Raw genomic sequence first — 22475 nt, forward strand, 5'->3', positions numbered from 1 at the left:
ACCAATCAGGTTTGTTGTCATGCAAGGCTGAGCAACGCGTCATAGCGATCTGGAGCTTAATTTGTTGGCTCTTCCGTAAACAACCTGAAACTACCAACCATGTGACCCTTTTCTGGGTACGTCCGCAAAGATGTTTATGTGTAGCTTTGCTGAAGTAGAATACCAGACAACAACATCCTCAAGAGGCTGCAGTTTTTGTTACAGTCCCTCTGAGCTCTAGAGGCAGGTCAGGTTCCTACTCAGACCACCTGTCAGACTCTAATTCAGGGAATTCAATCAGAGAGATGTTTTCGTGTCAGGGAGGCGAGGCCATTGCATCCTGCCAGTGAGGAGGCAGTCGTCTACACAACTGCGATACGAGCAGAAGGAGGTGATGGGGAGAACCAACATATTTGATATTTAACTTCCAACAATAAGGTGACTAAAGAGGAGAAACAGTCTGACTTGTCTCACACTACTGTCACTCCTTCAAACCTTTAAGTACATTATACTGTGTTTATGTGAGTAGTACAAGTTCAAGATTGTTGTAAGGACCCTGTCCAGAAAAATTAATTGTACATTTTACCCCCAATTAAACAATGCAGCTCTTGATACAAGCCCAGTCCGCTGGATTAGGGATGTTTCTTTTGCCTTTGTTGCCTGATTGCACTGCCACCTTTACATCAGCAGATAAAGACACTTGCTTGTTGATTGGAAACCAACTTAAAAAGTCTGAAACATTTTTAAGCAGCACCTCTACTCAATTTGTGTATCCTGGAGCAAGTTTCATTCTTCCGCACACTGGTGCATCTTTGCATGCAATTGTGCTGACTCCAAATCCACATTAGACCTGTACGGCTTTACTAATAGTGAAGGTAAAACTGTAAAATCATCGTATACTCACAGCAATGTTTATGGTAATTTGACGAGTAGTTGCTCTCGACCCAAGAAAAATACATGCATTTTGGCGAACATGCAGAAAAAAGTCTGAAGTTGGTATTTGCAGTGACTGTTTCAGAAACAGGGAATGAGTCAGAGTCAGTGAATTAAGGGAAAAGCTCACTGCAGCCGGTTTCCCGTTGTTCTTAATACATTTTTTACAATTCACAGCATGAAAAGTAATTTTCTGTATGAGTGAGAAACCGTAACATGAGGTTTCAACAATGAATGCTTGTGCAGTAAATCTTGGTTATAAGGCTATAAGCAGGTTAGATATGAGCACGTGTCTCTATCTACAGGCATTTCCTAAGTGGATTAATGTCTCGGGAAAAGATGAACAGCCTCCGAGCTTCAGCTGCTGTGGGTCTCTGCTGAGAGAAATTACACAGAGAGCCGCATTAAGAATTAAAAAGCATGTCCTCCATCATTAACCGAACATCATGTCTGGTGTCTTTTATGGACTCCTTTGAACATTTATCAACCGCTGAGAGTGACTGATGATATCAACTGTAGTAGAGCGCTGGCCCTGCTCAGTGGAAGTTCTTCATCACGGATACTATTTCAGTACTTTCAGACTTCATGTGACTCTTATTTTCATAGCACTCCTGCTCTGACAGTAAGGCGGCAGAATGAGCGAATAGACTGCATTCACACGCTTCATAGGTGAGTCGCATTAGGTTGAATTCACATGAGTATTATGTTAACTACACAAGAGTTTTGGGAGTGTTCATGGAAACAATGGACAGAACTCCAAAGAGATTACTGCAGGTGTACTGGCTCAATATAAGTCAATATGTCTACTATGTTTAAGAAGAAATAGTTGAGGAAACGGTGACATCATTCAGTATGAGGCTGCAAACCGTGACCAAAATTCAATTTTTCTGGGGGAAAACTTAGAATATCAACATGCATCATGTCTTTCATCTTAGTCTGTTAGAAACAAAGAAATAACGCTTTGCACCAGCATGAGCAGCAATAGTGGCTTAGTACATATGTGGCTCAATTAATGGCAAAAGGCAAGTCTGAGAAAACCTCAGTGAGAGTTAATGACTCATATGTCACCAAAATCAGGGACAATCAGTTGATCAATAAAGTATTGTGATAATAGCTTTTATTCATCCAATGCAAGAATACTTCATCATACACATGGCTCTCGCACACCCCTGCATTTGCTTTACTTCTCTTAGATACTGCTGTTTTTATTCTGAAAACCTGACAGCACCATATAATTAAACTACTACAATGAGGGCTTTTTGTTTCCCAAGTGACAGCTTGGTATATATGTATTCATATGTGCTTCAAATGGCTCTTGCTGAATCCCAGAGGGTTCTGTATTTTTTCCTTATTAATAAGGCTGTGGCAGCTAATTGTAGAGCAACTCAAATTCGTTACAAATTCACTGGAATAGCTGTGCTCTAACTAGTTAAATTGCAATTATTGGAAAGGAAAACCCACAAAACCACCAACCTTTTAAAATGTACAAAGAATAGAGGAAAAGAAACTGAGGGAGGAAGAAGAAGAGCAACTGAGATGACGGAGGGTAAGAGAGGATCTGAGAGAAGCACAGAGAGAGATGTGAATGAAGGCAAGGCGGTAGAGGAGGAGTTAAGGTGAGAGAGAGAGATAAAGGTGACAGAGAGGGAGAGGGAGGTAAGTGAGCCCTTAAATTGGATTGTAACTTTAAATTACTGATTTTAAATGTTTCGAAAGTCCCCAAATGGAGTTGAAATATGCTGCCATTACACTGAAGGCTGTGGTAATTACGTTTTCAGAGCCACAGTGATTATAGTGCAGTAACAGCCCCCAGCTACGCTCCAGCCACAGACACGGGCCTGCTGTACAATGACGACGAGGCGTTTTTACTGCCCACCACACGCCACGTTAGGAGTTTTCATCAGGTCGCCTCAATTTCAGAAAAAAAAGATTTATACTGACAGGCAATATCGCATATGTACTCACACATATGCTTTAGTCAGCATATGATTTAGCACCAACGGCATGAGGAATATATTCAGTACTACATTGAAACCGAACACTCCTGTTAGGACTATACCAACTGCCAAATGAAGCATCGCTTCTCTCCTATGAAACCCTGCCTCCTGCAGCTCTTTGCGTTGTGTACAGTCTGCGCTGCCCTCCTGATGGATGCCTGTGTCTGTTTTGGTCCAGGAGCATGGTGAAGTGTGCATGTTCTCACAGGATTTCCATTTGTCCAGTGTGCTGTCTCTTTATTTGCTGATGCGTTCAGGAGTCAGTTAATAATCTTTAAATCTGTCCACGTCTCGGCCCTGCTGGTGCAAAATCTCCCACGGCTGCTCGTTTGGGGCGAGATCGTGTGACTGCGCCGTAACATATGATTTATATCATCCTCGTCAAAGCATTCAGTGAGGAAGCATCTGTAATTTGTCACCCGTCTGCAGAGTGTTCTGGAAGAGAGGATGTTGTGTCACTGATTTTTCAGTAGCGTTTTAACGCACTGATAAAGAAAAGTGCCCGCACTTCGTAATCTGTGCCACTATCCAGCATCTTCTTTTGGACGGAAACCAGTTTAGCCCCCTTTGAGAAGGATTCAGATAGTGCTAGTGCAGATCCAGTGAGAGATGAGATGAAATCATGCAGCTGCACTGCAGAAATGCTTCTGTCCTCATTCCTTTTCTCTCGCTCCGTCTTACACACACATTTCCCCCAAGCTTTCTCCTGTGTTGGAGTGCCCTGCAGAGTCATCTAACCTCCACGTTGTTACACTCTGCTGAAGGAACAAATCCTTTGTGTGTGTGTGTGTGTGTGTGTGGAGCATGAGAGGAATGCAGTTCTTTGAGAGAATATTAAGAGGCAAAGTTTGCCTCCAACCCCTTGTCCTCCTCCCACGTCACCCATTTTTTATAATTTAAAGCTTTTCATTATTAATTGAGATGATTGCTTCAAGCAATCAAACCCCCGTCCTTTTATGTACTTTTTCATTTTTTCCCCCCAAATTTTGGAATAATAAATATGTTTTCAAACACTAAAGTAACTGCAAAAGGCTGTCCCAGCGTGCTGCCTGTGTCTAAGTGTGTGTGTGCGTGTTGCCGTACTTGCAGATGAAAGCCCAGGACGTATTCAGTCGCTATTCTCCACCCACATGTGTTGAAAAATGAAGGCACGGCTGGATGAAAAGAGACTCACTGCTGCCAGTGTTTAAAGGTACTAGCTGTATAATGTCAAGGAAAGGTGGAGGGATGGACCATAAGGTAACGTAAAGAAGAGTCAAGTTAAACAGGCAACTTTCCTACATACGTATCTTTATACATGTTTTGATCTCCTTCTATTCAGACCTTTGCCCTTCAGAAAGGTTACTGAAGGAATGACTCTGCTTGAGCTGCAGGATGATAATGAATCTGTCAGCAGATGAAATTTATGTCAAAATGTATCAAAAAACACATAAAATGCACAAACAGCTACGACGGAGAGAAACAAGAGCAGCTAGATGATAGTTTTAAGTTAATAAAAAGATAAAAATGTGCTCTTTTTTCCGCTCTTTGTGGGATGTGAACATTTGGCTGTCTGCATCACACCAACCTCTCGTTTGTCTCTCCCTTCTCACTTCCTCCGTTCTTTTGTTGTCTGGTTTTGTCTTGCTGTCATTCGCACCTCCCTCTTTTCAAGCATCTCGAACTGTCTCCTCAGTCTTTCCTTCTCAACCCTTTCACGGCCTTCACACCACTGGATCATCGTTTTTATACCATGCGATTACACCCATCGCCCCTTCTCCTGGTCCTGTGCATGAGCGCGGATGCCACCTGTTGCTGACTGGCTGGGATGGCGTTGTGTTGTGCGGTTTGGTCGGAGCCACTGTGTTTGTTTCCCATTGACAGAGCCAGGGCTGTGGAGAAAAAGTGAGTTTTTTTTTCAGCGCACACACAGAACGGACAGCAAGTGGAATGTGAGGAGATATTCTCTGAATTTTAAATTCAGCAAATGTCAACAGTCTTTCTGCAGGATGACTCACCCCCCCTTTAATGTCGGTTTTACAGGCTGATTCAGATGCTGATATTTCTGGATGAGTGTCTTTCACCGGACCGTTTTCTCCACAGAACTTTATTCTTCTCACCAGAAAGACTTGAAGGGCCATTTCTGAATCAGACATGCACAAAGGCAAGCATGGTGGTAGGTCTTCGGCGCACAGACTGCGTGGGTGTCTCCACCTGCTGTTTTGGTTCATGTTTGTGCGCTAGCAAATACAGCTGAGTGAAGGTGAATGAAGATCAGAGGCTGTGGTGAACAATAGATACTCTCAGCCAATCGCATCACTGCTCCTTATTGTTCATTTGCATCTGCATTAGCTTCAACAGGGCGGCCACAAGTCTTCCTACGCATACAAACGTTCCATTCATTTCCTGATTTGAAGACATTATGCTGATTTCAAATGACTTCATCTTTGTTTCAAGTTCCTTGTATCCCATTCTCATGTCTTCAAGCTTTTCTTGAGTGCATTCAGCTCCCGAACATGTCTTATGACACCAGCCAGGCTTGTGTTAGTTCCATCCTGTAACTGGGAGAGTACACTCACACTGAATCATCATCGCAAAGGGAAGCATTACCATGTTAACAGGCATGATCTGTCTGGGGGTCATTCTCAATTAATTTCCGAATTTTGTACAAGCCCGCTATCAACTCCTGGAACATCATGGTCAAATTCAAATTCAATTCTTGAATTTCAATACGAATTTGAATTGAAGTGGAATTGCAATTCAAATTCGAATTGCAGGAAGTAGAATTGGAATTCCATGAAATTCAAAGAAATTCATGATAATGAAAGTATAGTTACAAAGATTCTGTGTAGACTTGCTTATGATTTCAATATGTATTTCATATCTACAGTATCTACAGTATATTAATATACGCCCTTACCTTATGTCCACAGCACGGTTTTGCATATTTGTAAAAGAAAATGGCCCCATTTGTACCACAATGTGTCACTACATATATATACTCAATAAAACTGACCCTTAAAATTGTAAACATTGAAATGGAGCAAAATTAGAAAAGAAAAGACTTCATTTCCCAGAATGCAGTTCTTTAACCCAGTCTTCAACAGACTTGTTTTGGGTAGACTGTTGTGTACTACCTTATTTAAGGGCTATAGCTGGTGTTGAGAGGATATTTAGTGTTGGTGGAAAGATATTCCGACCAGAGCGATGCCGCCTCAATGATAAAACATTAGAAGAGCTGATGACCATTAAATGTAACACTGTTACCCCGTGAAGTAAATAAAACACTTATTGCATTCACCACAGCTTTGTGTTATTTGATTACTATAAAATGAAAATATTGTTTTTTAATATAAGTATGTATGCTTAATAATAGTCTCTGTGTTGCATTTATTGTGTTTCAGATATTATTATTCCAATATGCAAGAAAAACACATGCTAAGTATCAGATTCTCATTGATATGTGGTTAGAATGAATTTCTCTGAATTGCAATGAATTTAAACTTCCACTTCCTGTAATTCCAATTCACATTTAATTCCATATCCTCTGGGGGTGGAGCCAATTCAAATTCACTTCCTGAATTGAATTGAATTCTGAATTTTGTACAAGCCTGGTTGATAGATGTTGGAGATCTAGTAGGCCCAGAAGTCAACTTGACCACAGTGAGAGACAATTTGGACCAAAATCAACTTGATTCAGTGAACGGCTACTTTTAAAAGTTCCAGACAGGATTGCACAGATTCGTGTTGGATTAAACGAAGCCAGACCTTCTGAGACGAGGCATTGCAGCCAACTTGACTTCTCAAATTAGATGCTGCTGTCAAACAGCTGAGCCAATCACAGTGGAATATATCAACAGGAGGTCAACACATGCGACTCTTCTCCATGAAATCATATTCTTATGTGGATGAGCAGCAGAGCAGCACAACTTGAACACACAGCACCACGAATCAGCAGCCAGAGGCAGATGGTGTACTTGTTTTTACTATTATTAAGTACAATGGTGATAAACACACAAAAAAATGGTGATACCATTTAGGATCATATCAGGGCTTCAAAGTCTGGACCTCAAGCTTTATCCAGACCAAATGGCAAGTCAATCTGGACCCAGCCCTCATCGACAATTGGCAGCCCTTCAGCCTGCGTCTGATGCCTCACTTGGGTTGAATCCTTTGTTTTGTTGGTTGGATCATTGTAGAGTAAAGCAGCTGCTTTTTGCAAATTTGGCAAACAGCTTTATCTTTGTTGGTAATTTAGCCATCTGTGATGTAGAACCCAAAATACTTCCACACACTGCTTCTCAGATTGTTGGGTGTCGTGACAAAAAGCGAGCCCTTGTTCAATGTATGCTGATTTAAACGCACTCTACTGGCTTCACATTTGTGGCAGGTGTTTAGTTTGCTCCAGGTAAAAAATCACCAGATTGTCAGCAGCGTCACTTAAGTAAGATAAGACAAGATAAGATAAGGGTTAGTTAATCCCCAGCTGGGGAAATTCGGGTGTTACAGGTAGCAGGAAATAGTCGTAGACTTTGCTTTACTAATACTACACTGACAGGCAAAGTCAGGAAAAATACCAAACTGTCAGAGTGCTGCTCCCAAAAACAACACTTGGACCTCTCATATGGAACATACGCTTATGGAATTCATAGGAAAATATGACTTAGGCGAGTGATTTGGAGGACGGACACCATCCACATCCCCATATAGATTACTGTATTTCCTCTCTGTCTCTGTGCTGCAGCACAGAGGGAGCAGAGTCTACAGTCAATTTCACACCAACTAAATCTAATGGATGTAACAAGACTTCACTAACTCCTCTTGGCTAGTTTTCTCTGCTCTTTATCTCCTTTCACACTGCTGCTGTCTCTTGGTATTTCTCCTCTCTTCAGTCTTTCACAAACCACTTCTCTTTTTTTTGTTCTTTGTTTCTTCACTTGCTCAAATCCTGCAGCTGATAGAAAGATATATGCCTGGAATTTGAGAGTCTACGTGTACCTGCTGTGAACAGTTAATCTACGGTCTACTTTGTTCAAGGGCTTCATACGTACAGTTAATTAGAACTGGAAATGCAGATGTAATGTCTGTAGCATCGCTCGATGTTTGATGAAACATTCTGAAGCTTGGATTTGGGTTATTGCCCACTTCTTCTTGGCATGCACAGCAATACAGCCAGAAAATGCTAATTTAGGCTAATTTAAGAGTTTTTTGGTAGAATGAACAACTGGCAGCCACCGACTGTATGTGATAGGTTTAGACTATGACGGGGCCTTAACGGCATCAAACAGAAGTGTGTGAGTGCATCCTTCTGCTGCTGTGATCACACAGGATGTGTGTGTTCCTCTGTCTTCTTTATGGATTGCAGCAGCTGATGGGGCGTCCTGAAGGCTGGTTGTGACAGCACGTCCCTGTGGCCACCAGTGTTGACCCTCTGCTGAACTTCAGCGCAGAGGTGCAACTGACAAAAATACTTCTTAAAGTGAAATGTTCCCCCAGAGGCTTTTCAACGTATAATCTACTTAGTGATGCGCTTCACTTCCACTTTTGATTAACGGCTTTCAAGATTTTGGGCACTTTTGGTCTGCAGAGGATGAATCAGGGTGAATTATGTGATTCACATGATTTCCTCTAGTGCCACCATCATCATCGAATTCATGTCAGGCCAACATTAGGCCTGGCTTTGACAAGAAATATCCAACTCTAATGGGAGGATTTCAATGAAATTGTCTCACAGCATGTTGATTTTCTCTTGGGGAATTAATCCATCCCTCAGACAATCCATGGCCTTTCCTTTGGCGTCATTATCATGGCAAACTGCCAACATCAACTTGACGGCTTTTCCTGAAGTTTTCATCTGAATCTCACTGTCTTAGAACTGATGTCACATGACGACAACCGAGCTGTTTGCATGAAAACTGAAGAATCTCCTGAGAAGCAGACCTTGAGTTAATTCTTTTTTTTTTCAAACTACTGTTTTCAAGGTCAAGAATGACCATACACGCTCACAATAAATGCAGTACAGGACCTTAATTTCGTGTGCGAGCATGCTATTTGCTGATTAGCACTAAGCACAACGTCCAGCTGAGGCTGATGGGAATGTCATTAGTTTTGCAGGTATTTAATCATTAACCAAAGTATTAAACTCAAATTCAAATTTGAACCAGAAGGGAAACTCATGGGAGCACTAAAGTTGTTACAATTCATCCCTGGGAAAAATAGCAACATTATCAGCATATTGCTGATTCTGCAAGTTAGCGTGCAGCCTCTAAGCGCCACTAGGGGGGTTTCAGACTTGTAGGGGGTTTTCAATGCATAGTCAGGGCTCAGCAACAACCCCTGCTTCATATTTCTCAGTTGCTCAATGAATATGTTATCAAACTTACAATATAATGACCAATATCAGCCCTGTGTATTAGCAAATTGATACATTGCTCGAACAACAGTTTGGAGATTAGACGTTTCACCCCAGGCAGCTATGGAAATTACAGCAAAGTCTGTAATTGAGGCTTGCATCAGGCCAACAGATCTGTGTTGAGGCCATGTGGTAAATGCAGGCTCTTATGATGTCTCCATCTGTACAAGTAGTGGTGGGAAATCATTTATTCCTTTCAACTCTTAGCACTGGTGTCTCTCTCTCTCTCACACACACACACAGATCAAAGATTATTTAATACTTAAACATGCTGTCTGTTTCCATGTCAGCATGTCCTCCACAATGTTAATCTAAAGCAGTCCTGTGTATCACCTCCTCTATTCCTCCCACACACACACTCACACACACACACACATACACACACACACACAAACACACACACATTTGCTGGTCTCTTTAGTAAATGGAGCTTCATGAATGTTTAATGTGTTTGAAACCAAACACGGCAATCAATTCACCCCTCACACCTTATGCACACACCGGGAAAACACCGACGTAATCACATCCCATTCTTCCGTAGCTATTTCTCTTAACCCCGTTCCGTTCCCTCTACCCCTTTTCTTTCTTCCTCAGTCCTCTCCATCTCTTTTCCCCTCCACCTCTTCCTGTGCCTGCTGTACGTCTAGCTGAATGTAAATAGCGTGTGATAGCTGAAGACGGCGGAGGCAGCTAGTTGGCCCCGGGAGGCCTTTCTTTCTTTTAATGACAGGTTGGCTTTCAGAGAGCGTGAATACATCAGTGGCTAGAGAGACAGCGAGAGGAGGAGGCACGAGAGAGACACAAACGGGGAGAGGGAGTGAGACAGAAATGGTAAAGGATTTCTGAAGGACACACACAGAACATACGCATACAATCTAGAAGAGCAGTACCTGCAGCGGATACCTCGTCAGGACAAGAACTCAAATCTGACAATCAAATTTACATAGACCTACAAAAATGCAGGGGAAATGTAGCAGTAATGGATTTTCCTTGTATTGTACACAGGATTTTGCAGAGAGCGGGGACCTGGATGTTGCTCTGTTTTTCCCGCAGGTGCAAAGCCAGGCTCAGGCAAATACAGTTTTTCTGCGATTTTTCCTCAGGCAAAAATCTATTTTTTCTGTCTGTTAGACAGTTTGGTAATATCCTGGCACCAAACGAGTGTGTTTGTGCCAAGGTGCGAAAACAGGCGCAGTTGAGGCTGTATTTCTGCTGATTGGGTGGCACAGTGCAGTTTTGGCACAAAACTGCATTTACGTTAAAACCTGCTCAGACTGCATGTATGGACGTCAGTTTTCCTAATGTGGTATAGCAGTTAGTGAACAGTACAACAGTGCACAACAATGTCATGAAGTTAAGGATCATGTTATTATGGGGTATAGTGCGGTTCACATGATTGTACCTGGGTACAGTAAAAAAAAAAAGGCTCCATCTACTTTAAATAATCACGGACAGTTGAACATATTTAACTCTCTCTCCAGATGAGACTGCCAACAACCACTGCGTTGCTTAGCAACATAGTGTTGTACCTGTGTGCTACACGGTGTGCAGCCTCTCCTTTTGTTTAATACGTGAGCTTGTGGCTGCAGCCGCTGCCGACTTTATATTGTTTATGCATCTCTGGGTTGTCTACCTTGATGATGTTTTATTCTACTCTTAATTCTATGAGAAGTGTCAGGCTATCATGGTTTTAGGCACAATAAGGTGGTAATAGACATCTATTCATCAATGACAGACAGAGATCAATTCGTCAAACTTTCACTGTAAAGAACATTTATTTTTTCTCCTCGTCAGTTTCTCCTTTCAAACACGTTAGAATGAAGCAAAAACGGTCTTTCCACACTGTATTTTCTTTTCTTTCCACACAAAGTGCTTTTACTTGAGCATCATATTCTAGTAGTCTTTTCATTGCTTGATAAAGGCTATAGGAGTTTGACATATACATTACAACAACCAGAGTTTAGACAGGTATACCTTTTGTATTAGTTTTACATGGACATAATAGAGAAAGCATAACCTTGATTTACATGAATGTACAAGTATCAAACCATTCATGTATGATAACTGTAGCACTCAGTTAATGTTAGTTTTATATAGATGTACTTGAACCAGATGTGTTATATTATTGACCTTGTTAGGGGGAAAACAGGAGTTAGATACAAATGGTTCTATACAAATGGTTCAATAGTTATGTAGATAAATCTAGCTGTAGTGTGGCCACAATCATACATATTTCAAGAGTCAAACACAAATAAATAACTGTGGAGTTTGACTTGGACTAAGAAAACCTGAAATTCAAAATGCATGTGCATTGTGCAGCCATGTGTTACCCTTTATTTCCACTAGGCACGTAACGTCCGACCCAGCCGATCGCTGCAATCTAGCCAATGAGCGCATTGTGTTGCAGAGGCGCCCCAGAGGCACATCCATGCTCTGCTCCAGAGAGAACCAGCACAGTCTATTTTTGGAGGATGACGCATCAATCTGCACAGAGCGGATCCGGCCAGACAGGAAGTCAAAGACAGGAACGATGGAGAGAATCCAGTCATTTTTCAAAATAAAACACCCTGTGCAAACGGAGCAAATACGCCTAGCACGTGCGACGTCACGGATGCGTCCTGGTGGAAATCTCGGGTTAACCCTCCATTAACATACAGTTGATCAGTAAGAGATGACACATGTATCACAACTGTGATTACAACTTAAAGCGGAGAATGAGAGACATATACATCCAGCACAGCTGTTTAGCATAGCTGTAAGATTAGCATCAAGCAAATGGAAAAGTCGGAATTGGATAATGTAATCCTGATATTGGTGAGCTCTTTCCTGATGTTGGTGTATCCCTCCATATATCCATCCCTCTTCCTCCACTTGTCCAGGTCTGAGTGGTGCTTAAGCAGGCTAAGTAAAGCAGATCAGAAGCCTCTCTCCCGAGCTACAGCTCCTTCTGAGGGACCCTGACGTATTCACATGCAGGTCAGATGGAATATATTGTCCCTCCAGTCCGTTGCCCGGGGTCTCATCGAAATTGGACCTGCATGGAGTTCTTCCACAGGGAGGTGTTCTGCAGGCAGATCAGATCCAGCCCCAGACTGGATAGCAGACAGCGTTTCAGTTTTACTTGATTGTTGTTTTGCCAGTTTGATAAGGAAGGAGTGTTTGCGGTGACTGAGCCAAGGCCACAGTGGCAAATCTAATGTGCAAGCATGTGCGACTGCTATCCAGTCGCAATATCCTCTCACTCCCTGATTGTCTTAAGTGCAACAGAAATGCTTCGGGTAGGCGTGTTAGGTGCTTGTTCTCTGCATTGATGCTGGTAGGCAATTTGAAACCACCTGTAAGCCTCTCTCTTGTTTCTATTTTTCTCTCAGCTAGCATTTCCCTCTCTTCACCTCCGTCTCTCTGGCTCTTACACTTTGGAGGCAGAGTGCGTAGGAGGCTGCTGTAATGTTGCAGTTCCTTCTCCGTCCTGGCAGGCAAACATTGATGGTTTGTGTGGGTGAGAGGTCTGACTCTTCACACACTGCCAAGATCAGGAAGGAAAGGGAGGAGAGGGGGAGGGTAAGACAGGGAGAGAGAGAGAGAGAGAGGACGAGGGAGAGTAAGGACAGGGGAAGTAGTAGCGTTGTGCATCAGAAATCAGTTCTGGGTTTGAACTTCTGTATGCCAACTGGGGATTGATTGAGCTGCTTTTTGATTCTGCTAACTGATGCTGGATGATTTTTGGACATACTGCACTTTGATCTACACCACATGTTCACGTGTATAGTGTTCACAATAGGCTGGCTTTACAGAAAGCAGTGGTTCTACAGGGCAGACTGATCATTGCACAGCAAAAAGCCAATCACATGGCTATGCGTTTCCTGCAGCATGGTGTCAGAATGCAGTATTTTTGCTGTCTCCAGTCATGGTCATAAGAGCATGAAGCACCTTATACTCGTGCATCCAGCTGAAGTAAAAATAATATGCAATTTAAGATATTTCTCACTATATCTAATAGAAATTACTGGTCATTTATGACAAATGTTTATTGCTGTTGAATTCTCCTGAAAAGAAGAATAAGGTGTTGTTGGTTTGTACTTGTGGCTTTTCTCATTTGAATATGTAATATGACAAGAATCAATAAGAACCACCAGAATTTATTTTTTCAACTATTATTTTAACATTAATCACAGAAACTCTGCTCAGCAAGCCTGTAATTTGATACGTTTCCATCAGTAAGTACGTGTGTAGGAAACACAAAGCTGGCCGGATTATGTTTTTATTAACATTTATATTGATCATTTTTCCTCACTGGTAGATTAAAGATCCACCCGGCAGCTATAGCATGATGAACATGTTAGTGGGTGTATTTAGATAGTCAAATCACTTGGTTAGGCATCAAAAAAGTCAACACTGACTTGAAGCACAGAGCACTTGACGCCTTGACCTTTACAGTTAAGCTGAAACCATCATGTTACCCTCTCCACACACACCCAGCAGACACAGACACACATTAGGTCCAAGTGGTGAACGTGAGTCGGGTGGTCACTCGTTTTTACCTCTGTTTTCGCTTGAAATGGACATAACTCTTTAACGATTCATCCAATCATCCTATAGGACCACCACAAATACCAAAAATAGGCACCTTAACCGAAATCAGAGGCGCTTTATTGACTGATGCAACATATCACATCACATATATGATATCACACTATATATCACATATCATGAGGAGGGACAAACGGCAGAACTTTGAGTGTGAGATTATTAAAATGCTGTCGGCTTTGTGATGATGAAACGAGTGTGAGATTGGTCTCACTCCTGGCTTTTATTTTAGCCAGTTGAGCTGCTTCCTTGAACCTGGATTCGTTGCTCGCAGCTTAATTTCTCTGTTGCATTTCTTCCTTGCCATCACTTCTCTGTCACTCTCCCCAGCTCTCTTGTTCTCTCTGCATATCAAAGATCTGAATCTAATTTGAAATGTTCCCAAATTTAAATGCACAGGCTGCCTGTTAGGACAGAGGAGCAGCTTATCCCAGTCTTACAGAAACATCTTGGCAGCCAGAATCCAGGGTGTGTATGGACACTGACCTTTTGTTCGAAAAACAAGTTACTAAAGTTGTTCAGTAGTGTTTTTTATCAATTAAGGAGCATCCCCCCCAAATAAAAACAAACAAAAAAAACAAAATGCAGCTGCTCAGCTGCTCAGCAGTAACAAATACTAGTTTAGCCTCTCTTCACTGGTTACCACTATGTTCCTCAGACGGGGCTCTGCTGGCTGTCCCTGAGTCCTGGCTAAGACTGAAGGTGAGTGAGCTTTTGCAGTCAGGGCCCCTCAGCTCTGGAGCTGCCTGAAGATCTGAGGCTGCAGAATCAGCAACAGCTTTTAAATCACTTCTAAAAATGTTTCTGTTTAAAAAAGTCCTTTTATTAATGCTACCAGAGAAAGTACTGTTACCTTAAAGACATTTTGCTCAAGTAAGAAAATGTACATGGATAAAAATTAAAACTTGTACTCTGAGTAAATGTTATCTGGTGGTATATGGCTGTACTGTTTAATTAAAGTACACCTTTAGGCTACACTTGCATCAACCCAACAACACAAGTGAACAACATTATGCCTCTGAGCCACAGCTTTTGCAGCCTGTGCATACCACTGATTGTCAATTACCAATACACAACGCAAACAAATGAATAAAAGAGCTATGGACACCGCGGCAGGCGCAGCAAGCAATATATGGCTACAGAAATGAAATAACTGCCACTTTAACAGCAGAATAAACATCACCCAAGCAGACAACATGGCGATGTAGAAATGATATAAACTCCACAGCAGCTGCAGCCACAAACACACTTTAAACTAAAGCGACCCTCCTTTACACATCGTGTCGAGCACACGCACAGCACAGCGTTGCAAGGCGATGCAGTGCTTGTTGGTGTCTCTGCAGTCGTTGCAGGCTGCTCGCCTGTCTGTATGTAATTCTGTGAGCCGTGTGATCGTCCTCACTTCATATTATAACCAGGCCTCTCAGCCTCTCTGTCCCACTTCTGTTTTTACTGTGTGACGGATGAGACTGGAAATTAAACAGTGCAATACTTGTGGTAAAAAGTACTTAACTGAAAGTAAAGTCATCGATTTTGAATGTATGTAAGTTCATATCTCTGTTTTTCCCTCTTTCTATCATTCCACCTTCCACTTTAACAAGCTTTTATATGATTTTTAAAATTATCTGACTCTTAGGGCGCAAGTACCACCTTAAACACCTCCAATCTAATCAATCCTCTTTATTTGGCACAACCAGGAAGTGACTGGAGGGTCAGAATAGGACAATGTCATGGTAGGAATTTGCCTGAGCGCCCTGTTTTGATATGCAGTACCAGAATAAAGCAGGAAAAGTATTTTTTTTTTTTAGCTCTTTCTTGGTTCTCTAGCTGTGCTTAGTAATCCTTTTATAATCCTATATGGATGTTTCGCTTGAGCATATCAGCATTTCCCAAGTCTGCATCATCAACAAGCGCTGGTTGTGCTTGAGATGCCTCGTCACAGTTGATAGTTTCAGGACTGGTGTGAGTTCAGAAACGCATCATCACACAAATCAAGCTGTGTTTTACCTGTAATAATCGAATACATATATTTTTTTCAGATGGCTGAACAGTTGGTAAAATATAGCTTTTAAGTTTTTTCCCGCTATAATATGCAATCTGTCGATAAACTGGTAGAGTTGGTTCGACTAGGCAAGACGTTGTGTGCAGTGTCAGTGGACAGTTTATGCAGCCATGGCAGCATTCTGCATGTTGTGCATTTGTTTTCGCCACAGAAGCCACCTGTTCGTGTTGGAACAAGAGGCTTTGTATTCCGTGCTTGTAGGCCATATGCAAATGATGCAAAACCTCAGCCGCTGAACACAGACCTGCAGACCTAAACAGCAGAAAAAGAAACGTGCACACAGAGGCAATAGCCAAACATCACTGAACTCGTTTTCCACATGTTATCAGAGCAATGCGAACAGGGTATCACTCTATGGAAACAGATTATCGTCCGCTGTGTAGGAGTCTGATTTGCTATTCTGTCCGTAGCCTGAGAGACTGTAGCTGCCCTTTGCTACGCAACTGTTGCTATTCTGCTCAGCACAAATAAGACGGAGAGCCAAAGAGTCACAGAGACAGAAAGAGAGTGGAGAAAGGATTTTTCTTCATTGATCTATCCTGTCCATAGTGCTGACACAGCAAACCATTATACTTCTATGAGGACCATTTTAAACAATCTGGAAAATGACAACTTCATTCATTCATTCTAATTACTGAAGCAAACAGCATGGCTGCATGGGCATGCAGTGAAAATCAGGACAGGACAGGAGGATACTGCCAGTCCTGACACTGTCTTCACTTCATCTGTTCCTTTCTTCACTCTAATTGGCAGCATGTCAGCTGACCCTCTGCAATGTTGTTTTGATGAAACAAACTACATGGTGACCATTCAGTTATTCTTAGAGCCACAGCTGTGACATTTGCCATGTGAGTGGCATTAGAACAGTGATTTCCAATCAAAGGGTCGGGAGGCTCTGATAGGATAAAAGATAAATGTGAGAGGTCGGCGGATGATGTTTGCTTGAGAATTACTGGAAAAATGTACCTAAAAACCACTCACTCTTGCATTGACCTCCCTTTGGGTTGCAGCATAAATCTAAAGGGTTCTAAGTAAACAGGTTTGAAAAAAACATATTTCTGCTCCAGAAAATGTGAAGACTTTTCTCTTCCGAGTCGGGAAATAGAACATTTGCAGTTCACGTAATCAGGTTGAAAATCCTGGACGTTCTTTTTAAGCACTCGAAGCTTCAGTCATCACTGTGGCGTGTCATGCAAGAAAGCCAAGAAAAACAAATGGAATGGTCAAAGTTGGCACATTGACATTTAAGATGCATTGATTGTGGAAAGTTGAAACTTTAGCCTGATGAATGTGCTAGAGGGAAGGTCAGGGGGTCTCCATCAACATCCTCTGGAGACCATAAATATCCACAGTGAATTTCAGGACCAACCAGCATCACCACTCTTAGCTATCGGGAAAAGTATTCTATTAGTCAAAGTTGTTTTTGAATGACTAGTATTAAATCCACAACTCACTCCAGGAGTGAGGAGGTTGCTTTTTAAGAAGTCTGTTTTCAGAATGAGTTCGAGTTGCTGTAGCCAAGGCTGCTTTTTGATGTGACCTGTATTTCAAGAAGGCTGCAGTGTGTTCATGCTTTGCTGTGATCCATTAAAGAAAAAAAAAATGGCTATTAAGGCTATTAAGAAGCAAAGCTCCAACTCTTACACTGGCTCTTCTGCTGGTGAATGATGTTATATTCAGACATGAAAGGCTGCCATGAACAGAGAACTCAATGGAAGTGCTTTTAAATTTCAACATGTGTTTGTGCATCTGTATCTGCGTTATAAAACCGTAATTATATCTAAAAGAAGATTTTCCAAGACTGGTCGGATGTGTCAACCCGATGTGTTGTTTCGAAATTTTTGTAGATGAGGCTGATGTTTGGACTCGTCTTGTCAGACCTGCTGGGCACAATTTGCATAAAATGTGAGTTTTTTGGCTGGAATCTGAACTGATTTCTTCATAAAACTCCTTCAGACATTCGTAGCTGCGTCTGAATTGCCTGCTGTGCTCGCCATGCAGGGATGATTTTTGACGCAATGTCTTTGCATTTTGGATTGCTGGTCAAACAAAATCTTGTAAGGCAGGCAGTTGTCAACATTTTCAGCCATTTTGTCGACCATTAATTGGTTATTATGAGATTAATCAATTATGAAAATAATCATTAGTTGCATCCCGAAACTATTCACACACCAGCAGACACTGAGCATTCAGTTGGAGTGTTTGTGTCCACTTAACGAATCTAAATCCAAAATTGTGTCTTTTAACTCTGTTTTTGTTCTCCACCAACTCCCCAGGGAAATATCTGACTCTTAAGCTGCTAAAAGCTCCACTGTGCACACCTGTTAGTGTGTGCCTGCTGTTTGGTACTCGGCAGGTCCTGTACGGCGGGTTTGTCAGAGGTTTTTCACTGAAAGCAGCTGCCTGCTGCGTTGATGAGGTTGATGAGGGTGGAATTTTCTGTACAGACAATTAAGGCAATGAGCAAAAAATGAAAAAGGCTAAAATGCTCTCTAAAGCTGAGGGGAACTGCAGAGTTGGTGATCATTCACTGTGAGTTCTTCGCCGTGACTTTCACATTAAACATTTGATCCAGTGTTCTGAAGATAGTGGTTAGTGCAGCTGTAAGTAAAATCAGCACAAGTGAGAGTGTGTGGGATTTTTGTGCTTCTCTTGTACAACCTGAATGCACCATTAGCCTCCAGACTGCGACCTCTGGAGGGTCACAGTCCTTTAAAGGAGGCGGCTCCTACAGTGCAACACAGCATGTGGGTTTGAGGCATGTGTGCAGTCTTATTCAGGATATTGAAAGATTTGCATGTCTGCTTTGTATCCGTGTGTATGTGTGTGTGTGGTTATGTGGATGTCGTCAGGATGAGAGACACAGACAATGACTGTCAGAGAGAGAGTAAATATGCAAAGGTGTTTTGGTGATGAATCAATTCCAGGAAGACAGATGGACAAACAACACCTCTAACTGATCTTTCCATGCATACCTTTACAACCAAAAACACACACACACACACACACTCACAGTCAGGGCCAGGAGGAGGTCTCTGGGGTAAACAGATGTTCAGGGCGATGTGATTTGCATGTTTTGATTTGTTGCCATCCGCTGCTGGATCCAAAATGGGCCACTATCCTTTTTCTGCTGCTGGGCTCCCACAAGGCCACGCTACAAACGTTCACGGCCAACAAACCACAGCAGCCAGTGAATTCGGACCGTGTCTGTGTGAGTGCTAAGATTGCGAGGATCCACGTTCAGTTTAACAGTTTACATTGTTTGCAGTGAACCTGTGTCACTAAAGAACAGCGGTGTTCACACTGCCACCGCCATACTAGTTGCTTAACTACTGTACAACTTCAGGATGCTAATGCAGAACGTTCTCCTAACGTTCTTTTGAGCTTTCGGTCTATCAGAGCATCCTCGTCTCGATTGCCTTTCCACCCTTCGAGAGGATTGGTATCTGATTAGGATTGTGTCTCATGTTGTCCACCTCCACCTCCCTGTCATTAGCTTGTTGACGGGTGCTGTCGTTGTCTATCAGGAGCAACATCATGGCATTGTAACCAATGTCAAACCAACAGATAGCATTTAGAGGCCAGTTTGCCTTCTTCACCTTCTTTGGCGCAGTCATTAGTCCACATTCAGTATGTTCACTAAGTAGCCCACATTGGTCTATTTAGCCACCTACATTGTCAGACACACATGGGGCCTAGACCACATAGAAAAATGCTTTACTTAAAAAAAAAACATTTGTATGATTTCCTTATTAGAACCTTAAATATTGCACTTCTCATAATCCTTACCCTCAGCTCTAACCTGTGCATCTGAATATGAACCACGTGGATAGATGTAAACACACTTTTGACACACACACACAAATATGAAGATATGATGGATATTGTTCACTATGTTCTGACATTGATATAGATCAGAATGATTAATAGAGCCGATAATGTGCAATTAATCGATAATGAAAATAATCGTGAGTTGCAACCGCACTAATATGCCTTGTCTGTTCTACTTTCCAGACACATCGAGAACTGGACTGGTCAGCAGACCTTGAAGGATATGGATATGGAGCTCTACACCGGCCTACAGAGGCTGTAAGTAATAACACATTCTTCCTCTGTGTGTCTGTTCCTTCGTGCGGTGCTTGTTGTAATGTTTCTGCAGTACATCACCACCAAAACGCCCCGCAGAAATATTTCCCCCCATTCCTGTTTATCAGACTAATCCCTGGGAAACATCTGTTGCAAAGTTTCAGAGCAGTATAAAAACAGACGCTTGATACAGATAAGAGAAATAATTGTAAAAAAAAAAAAAAAAAAAAAAAAAATACTGAGCATCTACAATGAAATAAGAAAAAGTAGATACCACGTTTATATGAGTTTTTATCATATTTAGTCAAACCTATTTCACATCAGATTTGGCCATCATGATCTGATGCAATGATTAAGAATGCAGCTGGTTTCTAGTTTTAAACTGTCACTTGCATCCTGTATAGACAGCATGCAAGCTAGGAATATTTATTATCATTAATCCTTTTTTAAATTATTTAATGATGATGGTGAACATTAAACTAAATATATCTGCAGAGACTCTGCCCCCTGCCATTATATTTTCTTATTTGCTGTGGTTCGATCGTTTCTGGGCATCAACCTTTGGAGCAGTGGATGCGTAGCCCCCAGCCAATAACAGTGCGTTGGCTGTCAGGGCAGTACTCCATAAAAATGTAGCAAGATAGTAAGCACACATCCAAGAAGAGCCGTTGAGCCTGAGGGGGCATCTTTGAATGTTGTGTTTACAAACCGCAACTGATAAATCCTCCTCATTGTGCCTTTAAGAGCGTTTTCGAACAGTGTTTCTACAAGCAAGTGCACATGCAGACGGCTAAGAGCTTCTCACCATCAGCTGTCTGTGGTGCTGAAGAGGAGATACACTTCAAACTGACTCGGTGGCTTTAACTGCCTGCGCGCTGTACCACACATTAAAATTTAAATCAGGACGCATAAAGGCTGTAAACAATACAACAGAAATGGGACCATTTCAATGCTCATTAATTATTTGGTTTGAAAATGGAGCTTAACGTTCAGTAAAGAGTTTCATCAGTGTGCATTTCATCAGGAGTCATTTCAACGAGAACACAAGAATATATGACACCATAAAGAGTCTTCAGTTGATTCTGCTGGAAAAAGGACAAAAAGAAAGAAAGGAAGTAAATCCCGGAGCCTCCGTCTCTCTCCATCAGAATGATTTGTAGCCATCACTGTGATTTCTGCTGTCTCGACAATGGCAGCCTGATACCATACAAAGGGAGCTCAATAACTAATAATCAATAATTGCTCAATCCATTAGTTCTTCTGTAAATCTAAACATAATCGCTCATTTTTAAGCATCATAGACAGCATCAGTGGTCATGATAAAAATACAGACTTAATGATGCAATTAAATGAATTAAACGACAATTTTACTCGGAGTCTACAGCCATGCTAACAGCTCTGTGAGCCTGTATTTAGAAGCAGTAGTGATTTTAGCTAAATGCTAATGATCGGATGGCAACATGTTCAATACTATGGTACTGACATGCTCATGTTTAGCAAATAGAATGTATACTTAGTTTAGCAATTTAACATGCTATCATCTGGTAATTAGCACTAAACACAAGTATAGCTGAGCATGGGAATGTGACTAGTTTTGCAGATATTTTGTCATAAACCAAAAAGTATTAGACAAATTAAAATTTTGACTTGATTGTGGTGCTAGATGAAAAGTCAGAGACCACCAAAGTCAGTAGGATTCATCTGCTGGGGTCCATGGATGTCTGCACCAAACTTCATGGCAATTGATGAATATCAGATTAACAGACAGACCGAGAGCCATGTTCTTTATTGTCTTTCTTGTATCTATGTGTACAGTGCGACACAGTTCACACACTCTTTATCTTTTTTCCTGTGCACACAGGCCAAAAAGAGATCCATAACCCCCACGGTCATTCCATTGTAAAAGATGTGGGACAAAGTCCAAAGTCCTCATTCTGTGTGAAAATGCATTCTTAAGTTCAGCTAAAGCTAATCGGGTTAAGTAGTCTCAGCAGCCTCAGTTACCCAAAGCAGTTGGGTATCTCTCCAAGTTACGGTCTCGTTAGTATGAAATTCACTTCTTTTGGTTCCCCCAGACAGCATTGCTGTGCTGAAGAGAAGGAATGGCAACATTGGGGAACAGATGGGACTTCGTGCACTGAAGACTGTAACTCTGGGAAATGCACACTTGATTTGACAGGCTCAGATTGCTAAAGCCTCATTTTAGCTTGGGCTCAACATTACAGTGCATTGGGAGAACAAGAACAGTTCCCGGAAATGGTTTCATTGTATGTGCATGTGACTGTTGTTTTAAGACCTAAGAAATAAATGCAGACCGTCCTGGAGTGGAAAGAATATTCTTTTTCATCTACAATCAGTACTCTATTATTCGCCCTGTCAAGGAGGTTAGGTCTTCGGTTTGTTTGTTTGTTTGTTTTTGTTTGTTGTCTGTTTGTCAGCT

At 41.8% G+C, this 22475-nt stretch overlaps 1 protein-coding gene across 1 annotated transcript in view; it reads left to right on the plus strand.

Moving 5' to 3' along the window:
- The window catches only part of LOC121607944 (NT-3 growth factor receptor-like), a 211173-nt gene that overhangs the window by 17702 nt on the left and 170996 nt on the right, over positions 1-22475 (plus strand). The window contains exon 3 of the mRNA XM_041939009.1: positions 19964-20038. Coding sequence (XP_041794943.1) covers positions 19964-20038 — 75 coding nt within the window. The remainder of the gene's footprint in view (positions 1-19963; positions 20039-22475) is intronic.

Source organism: Chelmon rostratus, chromosome 6, assembly GCF_017976325.1.
Source record: "Chelmon rostratus isolate fCheRos1 chromosome 6, fCheRos1.pri, whole genome shotgun sequence".
In the NCBI taxonomy this organism is placed as follows: Eukaryota; Metazoa; Chordata; class Actinopteri; order Chaetodontiformes; family Chaetodontidae; genus Chelmon; species Chelmon rostratus.